The 16,952-nt window shown below is 49.5% G+C and overlaps 1 protein-coding gene across 3 annotated transcripts in view; it reads right to left on the bottom strand.

Moving 5' to 3' along the window:
* Nucleotides 1-16,952, bottom strand: part of LOC115476928 (IgGFc-binding protein-like) — a 920,282-nt gene that overhangs the window by 668,206 nt on the left and 235,124 nt on the right. For all 3 annotated transcript variants that reach the window (XM_030213515.1, XM_030213514.1, XM_030213517.1), the window contains 2 exons: nucleotides 16,032-16,231; nucleotides 11,979-12,120 (listed from right to left, as the gene is read on the bottom strand). In XM_030213515.1, the coding sequence (XP_030069375.1) occupies nucleotides 11,979-12,120; nucleotides 16,032-16,231 (342 nt within the window). The remainder of the gene's footprint in view (nucleotides 1-11,978; nucleotides 12,121-16,031; nucleotides 16,232-16,952) is intronic.

The raw sequence follows: 16,952 nt of genomic DNA, 5'->3' as shown, positions 1-16,952 counted from the left end.
CTGCTTGTTCTCACGACTGGGGTATCCCTAGCTCTCAGGCTCACTCAAAACAAGAACCCAGGTCAATTGAACCTCGCAACGGCGAGGGTACAACAGAAAATTGACCTACGAAGAACAACTAACTGAGAGTGCAGCCTGACCAGAATAATTCGGGGTCCTGGAGGGTGGAGTTGGATTTACACCCCAAACAGATTCTGCAGCACCGACTGCCCGAACCGACTGTCGCGTCGGGTATCCTGCTGGAGGCAGTAATGTGATGTGAATGTGTGGACAGATGACCACGTCGCAGCCTTGCAGATCTCTTCAATAGTGGCTGACTTCAAGTGGGCCACCGACGCTGCCATGGCTCTGACACTATGAGCCGTGACATGACCCTCAAGAGTCAGCCCAGCCTGGGCGTAAGTGAAGGAAATGCAATCCGCTAGCCAATTGGAGATGGTGCGTTTCCCGACAGCGACCCCTAGCCTGTTAGGGTCGAAAGAAATAAACAATTGGGCGGACTGTCTGTTGGGCTGTGTCCGCTCCAAGTAGAAGGCCAATGCTCTCTTGCAGTCCAATGTGTGCAACTGACGTTCAGCAGGGCGGGTTTGCGGCCTGGGGAAGAATGTTGGCAAGACAATTGACTGGTTAAGATGGAACTCCGACACCACCTTCGGCAGGAACTTTGGGTGGGTGCGGAGCACTACTCTGTTGTGATGAAATTTGGTATACGGAGCATGAGCTACCAGGGCTTGAAGCTCACTGACCCTACGAGCTGAAGTAACTGCCACCAAGAAAATGACCTTCCAGGTCAAGTACTTCAGATGGCAGGTATTCAGTGGCTCAAAAGGAGGTTTCATCAGCTGGGTGAGGACGACGTTGAGATCCCATGACACTGTAGGAGGCTTGATAAGGGGCTTTGACAAAAGCAAGCCTCTCATGAATCGAACGACTAAAGGCTCTCCAGAGATGGCTTTACCTTCCACACGATAATGGTAAGCACTAATCGCACTAAGGTGATTCCTTACTGAGTTGGTCTTGAGGCCAGACTCTGATAGTGCAGAAGGTATTCAAGCAGGTTCTGTGCAGGGCAAGAACGAGGTTCTAGGGCCTTGCTCTCACACCAAACGACAAACCTCCTCCACTTGAAAAAGTAACTCTTTTTAGTGGAATCCTTCCTAGAGGCAAGCAAGACACAGGAGACACCCTCAGACAGACCCAACGCAGTGAAGTCTACGCCCTCAACATCCAGGCCGTGAGAGCCAGGGACTGAAGGTTGGGGTGCAGCAACGCTCCGTCGTTCTGCGAAATAAGAGTTGGAAAACACTCCAATCTCCAAGGTTCTTCGGAGGACAACTCCAGAAGAAGAGGGAACCAGATCTGGCGGGGCCAAAAGGGCGCTATCAGAATCATGGTGCCGCGGTCTTGCTTGAGCTTCAGTAAGGTCTTCCCCACCAAAGGTATGGGAGGATAAGCATACAGGAGGCCGGTCCCCCAATGGAGGAGAAAAGCATCCGACGCTAGCCTGCCGTGTGCCTGAAGTCCGGAACAGAACAGAGGCAGCTTGTGGTTGGTCTGAGAGGCGAAAAGGTCCACCGAGGGGGTGCCCCACGCTCGAAGATCTTGCGTACCACTCTGGCATGGAGCGACCACTCGTGAGCGGGTTGCATTACTCTGCTCAGTCTGTTCGCCAGACTGTTGTTTACCGCCTGCCAGGTACGTGGCTTGGAGGAGCATGCCGAACCGACACGCCCAACGCCACATCCCGACGGCCTCCTGACACAGGGGGCGAGATCCGGTGCCCCCCTGCTTGTTGACGTAATACATTGAAACCTGATTGTCTGTCCGAATTTGGATAATTTGGCAGGACAGCCGATCTCTGAAAGCCTTCAGTGCGTTCCAGATCGCTCGGAGGCTCCAGGAGGTTGATCTGCAGATCCTCTTCCTGGAGGGACCACAGACCCTGGGTGTGAAGGCCCATCGACATGGGCTCCCCACCCCAGGCGAGATGCATCCGTCGTCAGCACCTTCGTGGGCGTGCGGAATTTGGAATGGACGTCCCAGTGTCAAATTGGTCCGGATGGTCCACCAGAGCAGTGAAGTGCGGCAACTGGTGGAGAGGCGGATGACATCTTCTAGATTCCCGTGGCTTGAAACCACTGGGAAGCTAGGTCCATTGAGCAGATCTCATGTGAAGACGAGCCATGGGAGTCACATGAACGTGGAGGCCATATGACCCAGAAGTCCTCAACATCTGCCGAGCTGTGATCTGCTGATACCTCTGGTCTGCGAAGCCAGGGCCAAGAGATTGGTGGCCCTCGCTTCGGGAAGGTAGGCCTGAGCCGTCTGGGTATTCAGCAGCGCTCCTATGAATTCCAGAACTGAGTTGGCTGGAGATGGGACTTTGGGTAATTTATCACAAAACCCCAGCAGCTCCAGAAGTTGAATAGTGCACTGCATGGACCGGAGGGCTCCTGCCTCCGAGGTGCTCTTGACCAGCCAATCGTCGAGATATGGGAACACGTGCACTCCCAGCTTGCGTAGATACGCCGCCACCACCACGAGGCACTTTGTAAACACTCGTGGGGCAGAGGCGAGCCCAAAGGGCAGCACACAATACTGAAAGTGCCGTGCGCCCAGGCGGAATCTGAGATACTGTCTGTGAGCTGGCAGTATCGGGATGTGAGTGTATGCGTCCTTTAAATCCAGGGAACATAGCCAATCGTTTTTCTGAATCATTGGCAGAAGGGTGCCCAAGGAAAGCATCCTGAACTTTTCTTTGACCAGGAATTTGTTCAGGCCTCTCAGGTCTAGGATGGGACGCATCCCCCCTGTTTTCTTTTCCACAGGGAAGTACCTGGAATAGAATCCCTGCCCTTCCTGCCCGGGTGGTACGGGCTCGACCGCATTGGGCGCTGAGAAGGGCGGAGAGTTCCTCTGCAAGTACCTGCTTGTGATGGGAGCTGAAAGACTGAGCTCCCGGAGGACAATTTGGAGGTAGGGAGGCCAAATTCAGGGCATATCCGCACCGCACTATTTGGAGAACCCACTGGTCGGAGGTTATGAGAGGCCACCTTTGGTGAAAAAATTTTAACCTCCCTCCGACCGGCAGATCGTCCGGTACGGACACTTGTAGGGCGGCTATGTTCCCGTGGATCCAGTCAAAAGCCCGTCCCCGGCTTTTGCTGTGGGAGGCGCAGGGGGCTGCTTAGGCGCATGCTGTTGACAAGAACGAGCGCGCTGGGGCTGTCCCTTTGCCTGACGAGGCCTTCGGGCCGGCTGGTTGTACCTACGCTTCGCAAAAGAATAGGGTGCAGCCTGCCGGGCCCGGGAAAAACGTCCACCTGTGGAGGTGGATGCTGAAGGCGCCCGGTGGGAGAGCTTGTCGAGAGCGGTTTCCCCGCTGATGCAGTTGGTCCACCACTCTGCTCGACCTTCTCGCCAAAAATGTTATCCCCCGGCAAGGGACGTCGGCCAGGTCTCTGCTGGGTGCGGTTGTCCAGGTCAGAGGCACGCAGCCATGAGAGCCTGCGCATCGCTATACCTTGGGCCGCAGCACGAGATGCCACGTCACAGGTGTCATAGATACCCCTGGACAGGAACTTTCTGCACGCCTTCAGCTGCCTGACCACCTCCTGATAAGGCCTGGACTGCTCCAGCGGGAGCTTCTCGACCAGGTCCGCCAGTTGTTGCACATAGTCCGCATGTGGATGCCTCATATAGAGCAGGTATGATTGGAATGCGGGGTCACGAGCATGGAGGATTGGTAGGCCTTCCTCCCAAACGAGTCCAGAGGTGCGAGACTCCCGCCCCGGGGGCGCCGCAGGCGGTATCCCTCGAACTCCGTGCCCTCTTGAGAGCAGAATCCACGACCGTCTGAGTCATGGGGCAATTGTGGCCGCATTAGCTCTGGGTCAGAGTGGATCCTGTACTGGGACTCTGCTTTCTTGGGAATGGTGGGGTTAGTTAATGGGTCCGCACCCAGTTTCCGAGCAGCGTCCTCCTTAAGGACATTGTGCAGCGGCACCGGGAGGACTCTCTAGGTGGTGATGGATAGTCGAGGACCTCGAGCATCTCGGCCCTCGGCTCTTCCACAGAGACTACGGGGAAGGGAATGCTAATAGACATATCCCGCACAAAGGAGGCAAAGGGAGAGACTCTCGGGGAGGTGAGAGTTTCCTCTCCGGTGCAGGCGTGGGGTTCCGAGGGAAGGCCCGTAGACTCCTCTGAGGAGAAATATCTAGGGTCCTCCTCTTCCCCCCACGAGTCCTCATCCTCGGTGTCGGACATAAGCTCATGTAGCTGAGTCCTGAACCGGGCCCGGCTCGACGTCGAGGCACCAGGGTCTCGGTGTCGTCGAGCGGTGGACTCCCGCGCCGGCAGGGACGGAGCTCCCTCCATCGACGTCGACGGGGACTTCCACCTGCGTGGCGGTCGAGGACCGGCACCCGCAAGCGGCGAGCGGTGTCGACGGCCCCCGGCGCCGGGCTAGAGCTCGCCGGCGCCACAGTCATCGGCGCCGAGGGCGCAAGCACCCCCGGCGCCGGCACAGCCTGGCGCATCAGCCCTTCCAGGAGTCCCGGAAGGATGGCTCTGAGGCACTCGTCCAGGCCCGCTGCCGAGAAAGGCGGTGGGGCCGGTAGGGGTGTCGGTGCCCGAATCTGGTGGGAGCCAGGAGACTGCACCGAGGTGCCGGGACCCTGTTGCGTCGGCACCTCTATCACCGACGGGGATCTCTCCTCTCGATGGAGACGCTTCGGCGTCGACTCCTCTCCGATGTGCATCGAGGGCGACCGGTGACGGCGCTTCTTATCCTTCTTCCGATGCCCGTCACCGGCGCCGGGAGGCATGGAGGAGGAGGATGACGATCCCCCTCGGTCTCGAGGAACCGGGTCAGACAGGGTTCGGTCCCGTGGGCCATGGGCTGAGGGAGTGACCGGGGCCGACTGCCCACGCGGCCTCTCACCTCTACCCTCACCGGAGGACCGGCGGGCCGACGGGACCTGTTCTCCTGGGGTCGATGCCATCGGTGCCGATGTCTCGGGCATCGATACCGGTACCGAAGGACCGGGCGTCGATACCGATGCCGTCGAGGTCGACGTCGAGGGGCCGGCGCAAGTTCCAAAAATACGGTCCCGTTGAACTTGCCTCGCAACCTGAGTCCGTTTCCGGAGACCGAGACACAGGGGACACGACTTGAAATTGTGCTCCGGCCCGAGGCACTGGGGCCACCAAGCGTGGGTGTCGGTCTGCGAGATGGGCCGGCCGCACCGACCACACTTTTTAAATCCACTCGGGACCTTCGAGGACATCGACGGAAAAATCGCGTCGGCGAAATTAAAGTCGTCGATGGTGGCGGAAATCACACCTCGAAAATGAAAAACGACCGTGCGGCCACCAGGCCGCAATGCAACGTCCCCGCTGGAAGCGAGGGAAAATGGGAGCGCGTGCTCCTTTTTTTTTTTTTTTTAAGAAAAGAAAAGTGGAGCGCGCGGCAATTAATTAAATATAAAAGAAAATAAAGAGGTTCGCGAAACGCGACGGTTTTTCCGGGGCTGAAACAGAGAGAGCGGCACAGGCACGACTCTCTCCAGGCGCGGAAAAAAAGGAACTGGCGGGAGCGGTCGCGCACGGGCGGGAGGACGGCCGCGCATGCGCGGTGGGCGTGCCCTGCGTGCCGACCGTCCCGCGAAGCTTTTTTCCGGTTGATGGGGGCTGCCGCGGACGTCACCCAGTCGTGAGAACAAGCAGCCTGCTTGTCCTCGGAGAATAAGAAGTACAGTGTCATGATGCAAAGGATCTTCTCAACAATGCTGTGCATCTCTGCTGGGTCCTGCCCCCTCTGCCTTATATTTCCTGTTGTCATGGGAGCAGAACTGGGCAGAGATACACAGCATGGATGAGGAGAGCTGCCACATCCCAGCACTGTACTTCCTAATGCTGCACCAGAGAGAAGGAGCTGGAAGCAGTAAAGAGAGATATTAGAGACCGGGGAGAGACAGGCAATTAGATGCACTCCCTTCCCCACCCCACCTCTTCTAGCTTTGCAATTGCTGGACTAGTTCTGGTAGTGGAGAGAGGAGATGACTGGACTGGCAGCAGAAAGGAGAGAAGCAGAGTTACTGGAAAAGCAGAGGAGAGACAGAGGTGGAGCTAACTGGACAGGAAAAGGGAGGAGAGAAAAAAGTAGAGATGGCTGGATTGAAAGAGGAAAGAAAGAGAGAGGTAGATATGGCTGAACCAGGGGCGTATCTGAGGTTCGGCGGTAGGGGGGGCAGGGGCTAGAGTGAGGGGGCACATTATAGCTCCCCTGGCCGCCGCCCCCCCTACGGCCGTCAACCCTCCCCCCTACCGCCGTTAACCCTCCCTCCCTCCCCCGCCTACCGCCGTCACCTACCCCTGAGGTCTGCTTCCTCCTGCCGGCTTTTTAAAATATTGCTTCAGCTGGCGGGGGACCTCAACCCCCCGCCAGCCCAGTCGCGGTCTTCTTTAACTTCTTCATCCTCGTCGTGCTGTGAAAGCTGCATGCATCCTTAGTTCCAGTTGGACCGAGTCTGACGTCGCAGCACGTTATAACATCAACGTGCTGCGACGTCAGACTCCGTCCAACTGGAACTAAGGATGCATGCAGCTTTACAGCACGACGAGGATGAAGAAGTTAAAGAAGACCGCGGCTGGGCTGGCGGGGGGTTGGGGTCCCCCGCCAGCTGAAGCAATATTTTAAAAAGCCGGCAGGAGGAAGCGGACCTCGGGGGGGGGGGGGGGGTAGGTGACGGCGGTAGGTGGGGGAGGGAGGGAGGGTTAACGGCGGTAGGGGGTCCGGGGCGAAATCTGCGGGGGCCCTGGCCCCACGTAGATACGCCCCTGGGTTGAACTAGAAGGGTGAAGGGGAGAGGTGAAGATTATAATTTTTGTGGTGGAAAATTGCCATGGGAAGGCTCTACCTTGCCCCACCTGACCCTGCTCAACCTCACCCAGGTGTCCCAGATTTGGAAGTAAAAAATCTGGTAACCTTAAATAAAAGTATAGAGTATTTCCACTCACAGTAAAATTTAAATAACTTTCACACTCTAAAGAATTTAAAAAATAAAATAAAAAAGGGAGCATAAAGAGGGTAGACTGTACCAAGAGTCAGTTACAACCCTAAAGACGAGAGAGGCGGTGGAACCTGCATAGAATCTCAGGTATAACCCTGGCCATCTTTCTGAGTAGAATGGATGGGCCTTGCTGGTCTTATCTGCCATCATTTGTTATATTACTATGTAAAGAATTTATACTAATATGAATGGGTGAAATCAATTGAAAAAGTCTAAAAATCAGGGGTGAATAAAACAGAAGTTTTAATAGGGATGGACAGCCCATAAATGTTCATTTCCTGAGTCATTTGTAGCATTGTTTATTTTGTTTTGTCTTTGCAAAAAGTGCATACTATTCCCAAAGCTTATAGTTTGTTTAAAATTTACTATACCACCTTAACTGACAAGACAGGCAAAGGCGGTGTAGAGACTACTGAAAAGAGTATGCACTATTACCAGCAAATGAAAACCACAAAGGGGCCCTTTTACTATGGTGTGATAGGCCTAACGCAGGCCTACCACATGGTGAAAGGACACTAAGGTGGGATGCCTCAGCATGTCCCGCGGTATTTTGGTCATCAGCAAACGCTACTTCCGCGGTAAAAAATATATATATTTTTTTGCTATGGGAGGTGTGTCTGGGGGTGGAGAGTAGGCATGGCTATACTAATTGGGTAGCGCGGGCACAGTACCACATGTTATTCGATTAGTGCGGGCATAGCACTAGAACCCTTACCACCTCCTAAATAGGTGGCAGTAAGGGCTCCCAGTAATAATGACCATGCACTAATAGGGAAATTAGTGCATAGCCATTTAAAAAAATAAATAAACACGGCCATTTTACTGCCATGCTAAAAGTTGTCACAGCACACAGAAAACTCATGCACTGACAATAGCACTGGCCACATTTTAATGCAGCTTAGTAAAAGGACCCTAAAATGTGGCATTATTTCTGCTCATGTTTGTTTAACGACTTGCAACAACACGGGATATGCTGCTGACATTTTCCATGTCTTTGTAAATGACCGAAAAACCCACAGAAGAACAGGTCTTCGCAACTAGTACGATCACAACAAAGAAACACAAAGATGAGAAAATCACATACAGCAAGATAATGAGGTGCTGATAAAAATCTTTAATGCAAACAAGGCTCGACTCGAGACCTGTATCAGCAGTCAAATGCCAAAATGAGTATATCTCCCACTGTGGCTCATCAAAACAGCGACGAATATCACATTCAGAGCACAATGTTGGCTGAATAGTAATGTGTGAGTTCTGTTGTTAGTGAGAGCGCTATTTACAGTTGCCACTGCACATTACTATTCAGCTGACATTCTGGTCTGTTTTGATGCACCACAATGGGAGATATACTCATTTTGGCGTTTGACTCCTGATGCAGGCCTAGTAGCCAAAGCACGGCCCTTGTCAAGTCAAGCCTTGTTTGCATTAAAGATTTTATCAGCACCTCATCATCTTGCTGTATGTGATTTTGTCATCTTCGCTGTGCTTCTTTACTGCAAGTGATAGCCCATCCTTAATTTTTATATTCTATACATCTCTACACTGTACTCTCTTATACAGCATTTTTGCACTCTAGAGGTACTTTTAGAAACATGTTTATGTTGGTATGTTTACTAGGTTCCTATAAGTATATATAGCAGCATTTACATATGTAGTTCAGCTATATGTTTAAAATGCAGTTTCTGAAAACTGCTATTTACATGTGTAGATGCATGGGAACAGATTGATTTAAAAGGAGCATATAATGGGTGTCATTTCGGTGGAATAAAAAATTATACACATATTTTCCATTTTAAAAAGGGAATGCACATATAGGGCCAGATTCCATATATGGCACCTAGAAAATCCGCACAGAATACATCTCCGCCTAAGCGTATTTTATAAGCGGCGCCTAGATTTAGGCCATATCTATATAAATAAATCCCACCTCAAACATTCTGAAGCTCACTGCAAGGAGTGAAGCACAGAACTCCTGTAGTCTTCAACTCCTGTAGTCTTCTTAGGCTAGGCTATCAGGACCACTCACCCTAACTCATAGACCCGCCCTCAGCCACGCCCAAAGCCACGCCCCATCTGGACATAAAACGCTACCTCAACGTTCTGAAGACAACCTGCTCAAGTCATCCCTAAACAGTTCGTAAGTTCATGGTGGTGAAGCCTTCCAAATCACTGTCTCTATGCCCCACCCTCGCGTCAAACGTCATGACGTCGAGGGTGGAACACAGAGAGTGAAGGGACTGCAACCCCCTCCAACAAACAATGAACCAGGCAGGGGGAGAAGTAGGGAAACACACGCAGCAGTGTTTCCCTACTCCTCCCCCTGACTAGGAATCGCTACACAACCTCCATTGCCCCAAGTAAAAATAAGTACCAGCCTGCCATAAGTGGGACACCGCAGGGTACAAGTGTAACAAAAATAATAAAAAAAAAACCTTCCATAATGAAGGGCATGGGGGTGCCTGCGAGAAACCTCTAACTGCCCCCCTTCACCTGAACAACCCCCGCGCGACGCAACATCACGAAGCCCCGCCCCCTACTGAGGCCACAAACTCCGTCACTTCTGTCAGTCATATTCCAGATATCCGGATTTCCACACTGTAGCTCTGCTCCGCCCTCGCATCAAAACACGATGACGTGGAGGGCGGGGCAGGAAAACCGCCACCCACACAGAGCTATGACAATGGAAACAACAGGGGCGCACGAACCAGGTAAAACCGCGACGAGCCACGCAGGGCTAACAAACCGTGTCACTCCTGCCCCTCACCAGAAATGAGCCACCCGCCGCCAGAACCACGTGGCCCCCCCCCAAGGAGCAAAAGCGGCGTGGATGCTGGTCCTGCCCCTTCCCCCCGCCACAGACGGCACTCACAAACAACATGACCCTGCTGCTGCAAAAAACAAACACATCTTCCCCCTGAAACGGAGACATCCAAAAGGTGAGAGGGAGGTACGGAGGGAGGCAGGCGAGCAGGCAGCCAGCCTCAACTTCTGAGGGAGCCAGCCAGCCAGCCTTAACGTGGTGCAAGGGAAGAAGGGAGGGAGCCAGATGCATCATGGTGGCAGTGGCAGCAGGGAGGGAGCCAGATTGAACAACACAATGCGACGGATGACCCTGAAAGGCAGAGGGAGTGGGACTCACCACCCTGAAGCAGGGAAGGGGGGAGGGGAGGAAAGGGTGGGGGGAATGACTGGGGGGGGAGGGAACACAGGGGGGAAAAGGAAGGAGGGGGAACCCTGCCACACACTCTTATTCTCAAACACACTCAGACTCACGCTATGTCAAACAACCACACACACTACCGCATTCACTCTGTCTCTCTCTCTCACACAGTCACTCACACACACACTCTCCAAAACATGCACACTACCATGAAACCCTTGCTAGTGCCCGTTTCATTGCTCTCAGAAACGGGCATTTGTTTACTAGTTCTATAATAAAATGCATAAATTTTGAAAGGACCATGAAGCACCCATTTCCATGCCCATAACCACACCCTTTTTTGCTTGTACGCATTAAAATTTAGGCGCAGTGAATTACAGAATACGCTTAGTGAATTCTGATTATTGCCAATTAGTGTTCTTTATTGCTTGTTAAGTGCTGTTTGGCTTCTTAAGCCAATTAAGTTAGGCACGTTGTTAGAGAATACGCTTGGATTTCAGCACTGATCTCTAGGCGTGCTATATAGAATCTGAGGGATAATCACAAAGATTCCCTGTCTCTTTGTGCATATGTTCCGAAGCAAGCATAACTGTCATAAAACTGCTCATTTCAGCTAGGTCTTCATGTGAAAGACTGAAGGCATTAGTGCTCTTAATTTCCTGGGGGTTTTGATCTTTGAAGCAGAGAAAAAAACTTTTGCAGTTTCACTAGTTAATTGGCCCCACTTATATATAGAGAGGATAATTTTATTAAAGCATTTTCACACATGGATGACTGTATACGTAGATAAAATTACCCTACACATAAAAGTATGTGTGATGATAGAACATGTATACTTTTATATGATCTAGGGGTAGATGTGAAGCACAGGCAGGGGTCATGATTTTCGTATGTACTACATAAAATACATGTGTTTGTGACTCTGAGCAAGTTACTTAACCTTCCATTGCCCCAGGTACAAAAACTTAGATTGTGACCCACTAGGGGCAGAGAAAATACTGCATATAATATTTGTAAACCACTTTGGTTGTACCGCAGAAAGGCGTTATATCAAATCCTTGACCCTTAACCTTCATGCATTTTACATGTGAACATTTATGCCTGATTCTGGGTAGGCATAAATATTCATGCTGTGATTTCTACAGGAATTGTGCTGATATTTTATAATTATATGTGTCTATATAAAATAGGATACATATAGGTACCTTCTTGTCCTCTCAGTCTAGGTAGCCTGTTACAGAATCATCCTCATAATGTTCTGAAATGGGGCCACTACACATATAATCAGCTGCACTTATACATGTAAGTTGCCAAGTGATGCCACTGTTTTTTTAGTTGCATTAAAAAAAAATTGCTGCTCCTACTGTACACGCCAGAAAATACATATGCATTTGCCTGCACTTTGCTCCACAACATGCAGAGTTTTGGTCAGAAATGCACATACAGTAATGTTTAGAGTGAAAGTATGCGTTAATTTTGTGGATAGGGAGTGTGTACAGTCTCTATTCTATTGCAGAGAGTTTGAAAATCACCCCTGTACTGAATCAGTACTGCTTTCTGTACCCATCTTTCCTATTCCCCAGGCATGATCTCACTGAGCTTCTGTGAGTTCATGGATTAAGCAGATGTGTCTGCATTTATACAGTTTAAACTTTCGTTTAAAAGACAATATAACAGAAGTCTGACTTCAAAAACAAAACCTTCTATTTCCAGGAATGGAGTTTAAGTACTAGCTGGCTTACCTTTTGGGAAGCAGCCCCTGATACCATCTCTTATTTCACATACGTTGTCACCACCACAGCTGCTGGGTTTACAGATCATGCTTTTGATGGTGCTGCACTCACACACCTGGCTACAGTCACTGGACCACACCTTCTCATGGAGCTGTTGTATCAGAGAGACAGCTCAATTAGTCTCTGGTCAGCCCTTGGCAATCCAATCAATAGGTTTACTAAAATACGATAGTTAGACAACCCAATGTGTTGCATGCATACATTTAAAAATTAAATAGAATTTAAAATAAATGGCACTGTCTTTTCTCTGTTAGCTGGCTTGTAGTTTCCACCTGCTGTCCCTACTTTAACCAGAAATTACCTCTTTATCAGGTTATGACACCTTGGGATAATTCCATATTAGGAAACATGACCCTCTACTGGTAGTAGCATCATATTACCACTAGGGGTGCCACTTTGAAGACTGTGCCAGCCAAGGCAGGAATGATTGGGAATCACTCCTGCCTGTTGACCACCAAGGTATACATATAAAGTATTGCATACCATATATAATGAGTTTATCTTGTTGGGCAGACTGGAAGGACCGTACAGGTCTTTATCTGCCATCATATAGGGAGTGTGGTGCCTTTGGGGCTATGAGGGACCTTAATTGGGGAGGGAGTGTTGGGGGGGGGGGGACCTCTTTAAGCACTGGCTAAAAGTAGGGGGTTGCAATACTGAGGCTCCATGCTCCTAGCAGGGTAAAATAACCCCAGCTTATGCGGTTGATTTTCTGCTCATAACACAACTTGCACACCAAACTCTGAGGAGTGGAGGAGTAGACCAGTCGTTAATGCAGCAGCCAGATAACTAGGGGAACTGGATTCAATTCAACCCTTCATTGCCCCAGGTACAACCCCCCCCCCCCCCCCTCTTACATACAGGTAGCCCTTATACCAAACTGCAGTAAAAAATGGCCTTAGTGCAGGCTTATGCAGGTCATTCCTGCGCTAAGGCCATTTTTTACCACAGGGGTAAAATGCTTGATTTTTCCATATTCTATATTAATGGCCACATGCTATTTTTGCCACTGCACGTGAGCCCCTATTGCCATCCATTATATAGGGAGTAAGGGCGCACGCACTAACCGTGGGCTAATCGGTTAGCATGCAGCAATGTAACTGCATTAACCAATTAGCTCAGAACACACCCACTCTCCGTCTCCAGACCTGCCTCCAGTGCTAAAAAATAAATTTAATTTTTAGTACATGGGTAGAATGCATACAAGCAAAAATTACAGTGGGATGCCTGACCACATCCTAAGGTAAACCCTTTTTGCTGCAGTAAGCACGCATTAGTGCTTACCGTAGATTAGTAAAAGGTAGTGTTACCATATTTGTTCCCCCCAAAAAGAGGACACATGCCCCGCCCCACCACAACCCACCCCGCCCTGCCCACAACACACCCCCTTTCACATACCATCCCCACCCCTTTCACACACACACCCCCCCGTCACACACACACACTGCCCCCCATCACATACCCCCTGCCCCCCATCACACACCCCTAAGGGTGTCCAATCCTCCATTTACCTTACCTTACTAACTGCCCTGGTGGTCTAGTGACTTCTTCGGGGCAGGAAACAGCCTCTTCTTTCCTGCCCAGAGCACCTGCATACTGTTCTTTGCTGACTCCGGTGTCGGCGCGGATTCAAAATGGCCGCCGAGAGTTGAAGTGGCCTTGCAAGACTTCAACTCTCGGTAGCGGGACCGTCAGCAAGGAACAGTATAAAGGTGCTCCGGGCAGGAAAGAGGGGCCTCTTTCCTGCCCCAAAGAGGTCATTAGACCACCAGGGCTGTATAGTAAAGTAAGGGGAGTGGAGAATAGGACACCACTAGACCCACCAACCCGCCAGCCTGCCCGTTTGTCCGGAAATCCAGACAAACAGGCAGGCTGGCAAAACTCGCCCGGTTGCCCGGCATGTCCTCAAAAAGAGGACTTGTCCGGGTAAAACCGGACATATGGTAACCCTAGTAAAAGGACCCCTTAGATTGTGAGCCTGCTAAGGACAGAGAAAGTATCTGCATATAATATGTACAACACTACATACATCTAATAGTGTTATAGAAATTTTAAGTAGTAGTATTCACATAGTAATGAGCTTCTTTACATGCATTTGCATGTTTTGCATCTCATTACTATGTAACACATGGCAACCTAAATATCTCCATAGTAAGACAAGTTAAGTTGTGTTAGGGTCCTTTAGGTCACGTTCAGGGGGCAAATAATGTGATTTAAGGCCCTAACACAGCTTTACTACTTACCCCCTAAGCAGGGGCGGACCAGCCATTTGGGCAACCGGGCAGTGCCTGAGGGTCCAGAGGCTCTAGGGGACCCAGAGGCTCTGCCTAGTTGCTCGTTGTCACTAAAGCACATTGCAAGAGGTTTCCCCAATTTATCCAGGGAAACTCAAAAGAGACGCAAGATGTTTTTGTTGTTATGCCTGAGAGCTTTGGCGATTGGAGCAAATTTTCTTTTGAGATATCCATGTGTATGTAGAATAATCTTGCAATCTAAGCAATATCAATTTTTTGACCCAAAACAATTAGAAGATTTTCTAAAAAGCAGAGAAGAGGTCAATGTACAAGTCTAGTCACTTATGCAACACTGTATGCAGGCTTTGAGTAACCCACTTGGGAATGTAGCTACTTATTTGATTTAACCTAACGTGAATCTGCTTATTTAAGCAGGGAATTTCTTTTTCTATTTCTTTCTTGGATCAATTTCATACTATTGTGGTCGTTAGAAAGAGTATTATTTTCTGTAATAATCCCCTTGTAATGAATGGAATATTATTCTAATTAGTGTAATATCACTCATAAATGTTATGTTTGGTAAAAACTTAAATAAAGATTTAAAAAAAAAAAAAAAGCACATTGCAGCCCTCCCTGGACCTACCTTGAAGGCCTGGTGGTCTAGTGGCCTCTGCGGGGCAGGAAAGAATCCCACTGCTGCTACAGCTACTCTGCATAATGGTGCTGGTGCCATGCCACGCCACAGTGTTTTAAAAATGACTGCAGAGACCTGCGAGACTACCACGGTAAGTGTCGGCAGCCATTTTGAAAAACACGGCCAGCACCGCTGGTGGGCATAGTAGCAATTGCGGGCAGGAAATAGTGGGTTTTTTTCCTGCTCCCAAAGAAGCCACTAGATCACCAGGCCCTTTAAAGTAGGACTGGGGAGGGTGGCAGCGGTAGCGGTTGTGCAGGAGGGGGCAGCGATGCAGCGGTGGGGGGCTGACAGTGGCTGGAGGGCCACAATGCCCTTTACTGCTCGGGGTCCCTGACCACTGTCAATCTGTGGTGACTTAAAGACTATAATGAGGGGCCTAAACCTATTCTTGTGTTGAATTGGGAGGACTTGCCCTCTCTCATCTCTTACTGTCAGTAATAATCTGCAGCAGTTCCTTGAATTGACCCTAAAACAAGCTAGGGTTTTTTCAGGCTCTTGCATACACCCAGCAAGTTGTAGAGAGCACTGCTCTTCTCATTTTCAATTATATGTGCCCTATCTTGATCCCTAGTGCCCAGTCCTCAATTCTCTGTCCCTGGTATGAAGTACTACCTTCCTTCTGCCAACCAGGAGGGTGGTGTGGCATGAGGTCCTATAAATTTGTATGGAGAAAGGACCTATGTGAGGGAACACCAAGGAGAGAAGAATGTTGGGGGAATCCATCAAAAAGAATTTAGAGTTGAAACAGGAAGAAAGTGTAAAGAATAAAGGTGTGGGGGGGGGGGGAGAGAGAGAGAGTTCATATTATTAAAAGTGATAATGAAATGTAAAATTCTCTGACTGTAGGTATGGGTTTTGGTGTCAATGCTGATACTACAGCTATGCTGGGAGTAATTTTATGCTGCCTAAAGAAGCTGGGATGGGGGAGAGGGGAAGCAATGCCTCCCTCATGTGAATGGACTTGCAGTGTTGGAAATAGACCAGTCATTCTGATCAAAAACTGTACCAATTAAACAAAGAAACAATGCAGAAGAATGGGAGAAAATGAGAAAATACTAGCAGTTGATTAACCTTGTAAATTCTTCCATTTTCATAGCATCCACATTCTTCCATCGGCACACATCTCTCTCCATCGAAGAAAAATCCATTGTTGCACTCACAGCCCTCAGCACACGTCTCTGGGCAATCTTGCATGCCCCAGAATACAGCGCAGCTGGTGGAGCAGGTGAATGCACAGGTCTTATAGGTACTGTTCTCTGGGCATGGCAGAGCTAGCAGGAAGAGAATACAGAGTCACCATAAAAACAAACATAACAATAAAATAATCCAGTGGCATAAAAATACATTCTCAGTTTATCCAATTCATCTCCTTTCCCAGCCATCTTCTGGTAGCTTATATTCATTGCTATATGGCTATGGTTCCTATCCTATCTTCCCTAGCTGCTCAGGTTTTCAGAATATTCACAATGAACATTCATGGGATTTACAGCACCTTGTAAATGTTTTCACACAATTAAGTTCAAAATGCATTAAAGTGGGAGTTTGTTACACTGACCTACACAACATACTCTACACTTTCACTGTAGAAACACATTTTATGTATATAATCAGAGTAAATAAGAAACCAAACATTTCTTGATCAAACAAGTATTCACACTCTTTGTGAAGTCTTCTGGTTCTAAAAATTACCTTCATGAGACATGAGGCCCATAATAAATTAAATACAGCTCATCTGTGTCCTATCACAACAAATTGACTGCAATAACTGGGCAGACTGGGAGGGCCTAGGTGGTTAACAGATTCATAGCAGGAGACTCTAGCAGGTAAACTGAAAAAAATTTCTGTTTAACAGGTTGGATTGGATCTTGAGGGCTCATCTGGCCTCCTGTGAACTAGGGCAAAGTCCCAGTCTGGATAAATGTGTTTAGTTTTAAAAACAATGTTGCTGCTAAAATTTTACTGCTTTTTAAAATGTCCTAACTGTTGGTCTTT

Source organism: Microcaecilia unicolor, chromosome 8 (assembly GCF_901765095.1).
Source record: "Microcaecilia unicolor chromosome 8, aMicUni1.1, whole genome shotgun sequence".
Lineage (NCBI taxonomy): Eukaryota > Metazoa > Chordata > Amphibia > Gymnophiona > Siphonopidae > Microcaecilia > Microcaecilia unicolor.
Note: the sequence above shows the minus strand (reverse complement) of the source record. Positions and strands in the feature narration are given on the sequence as shown.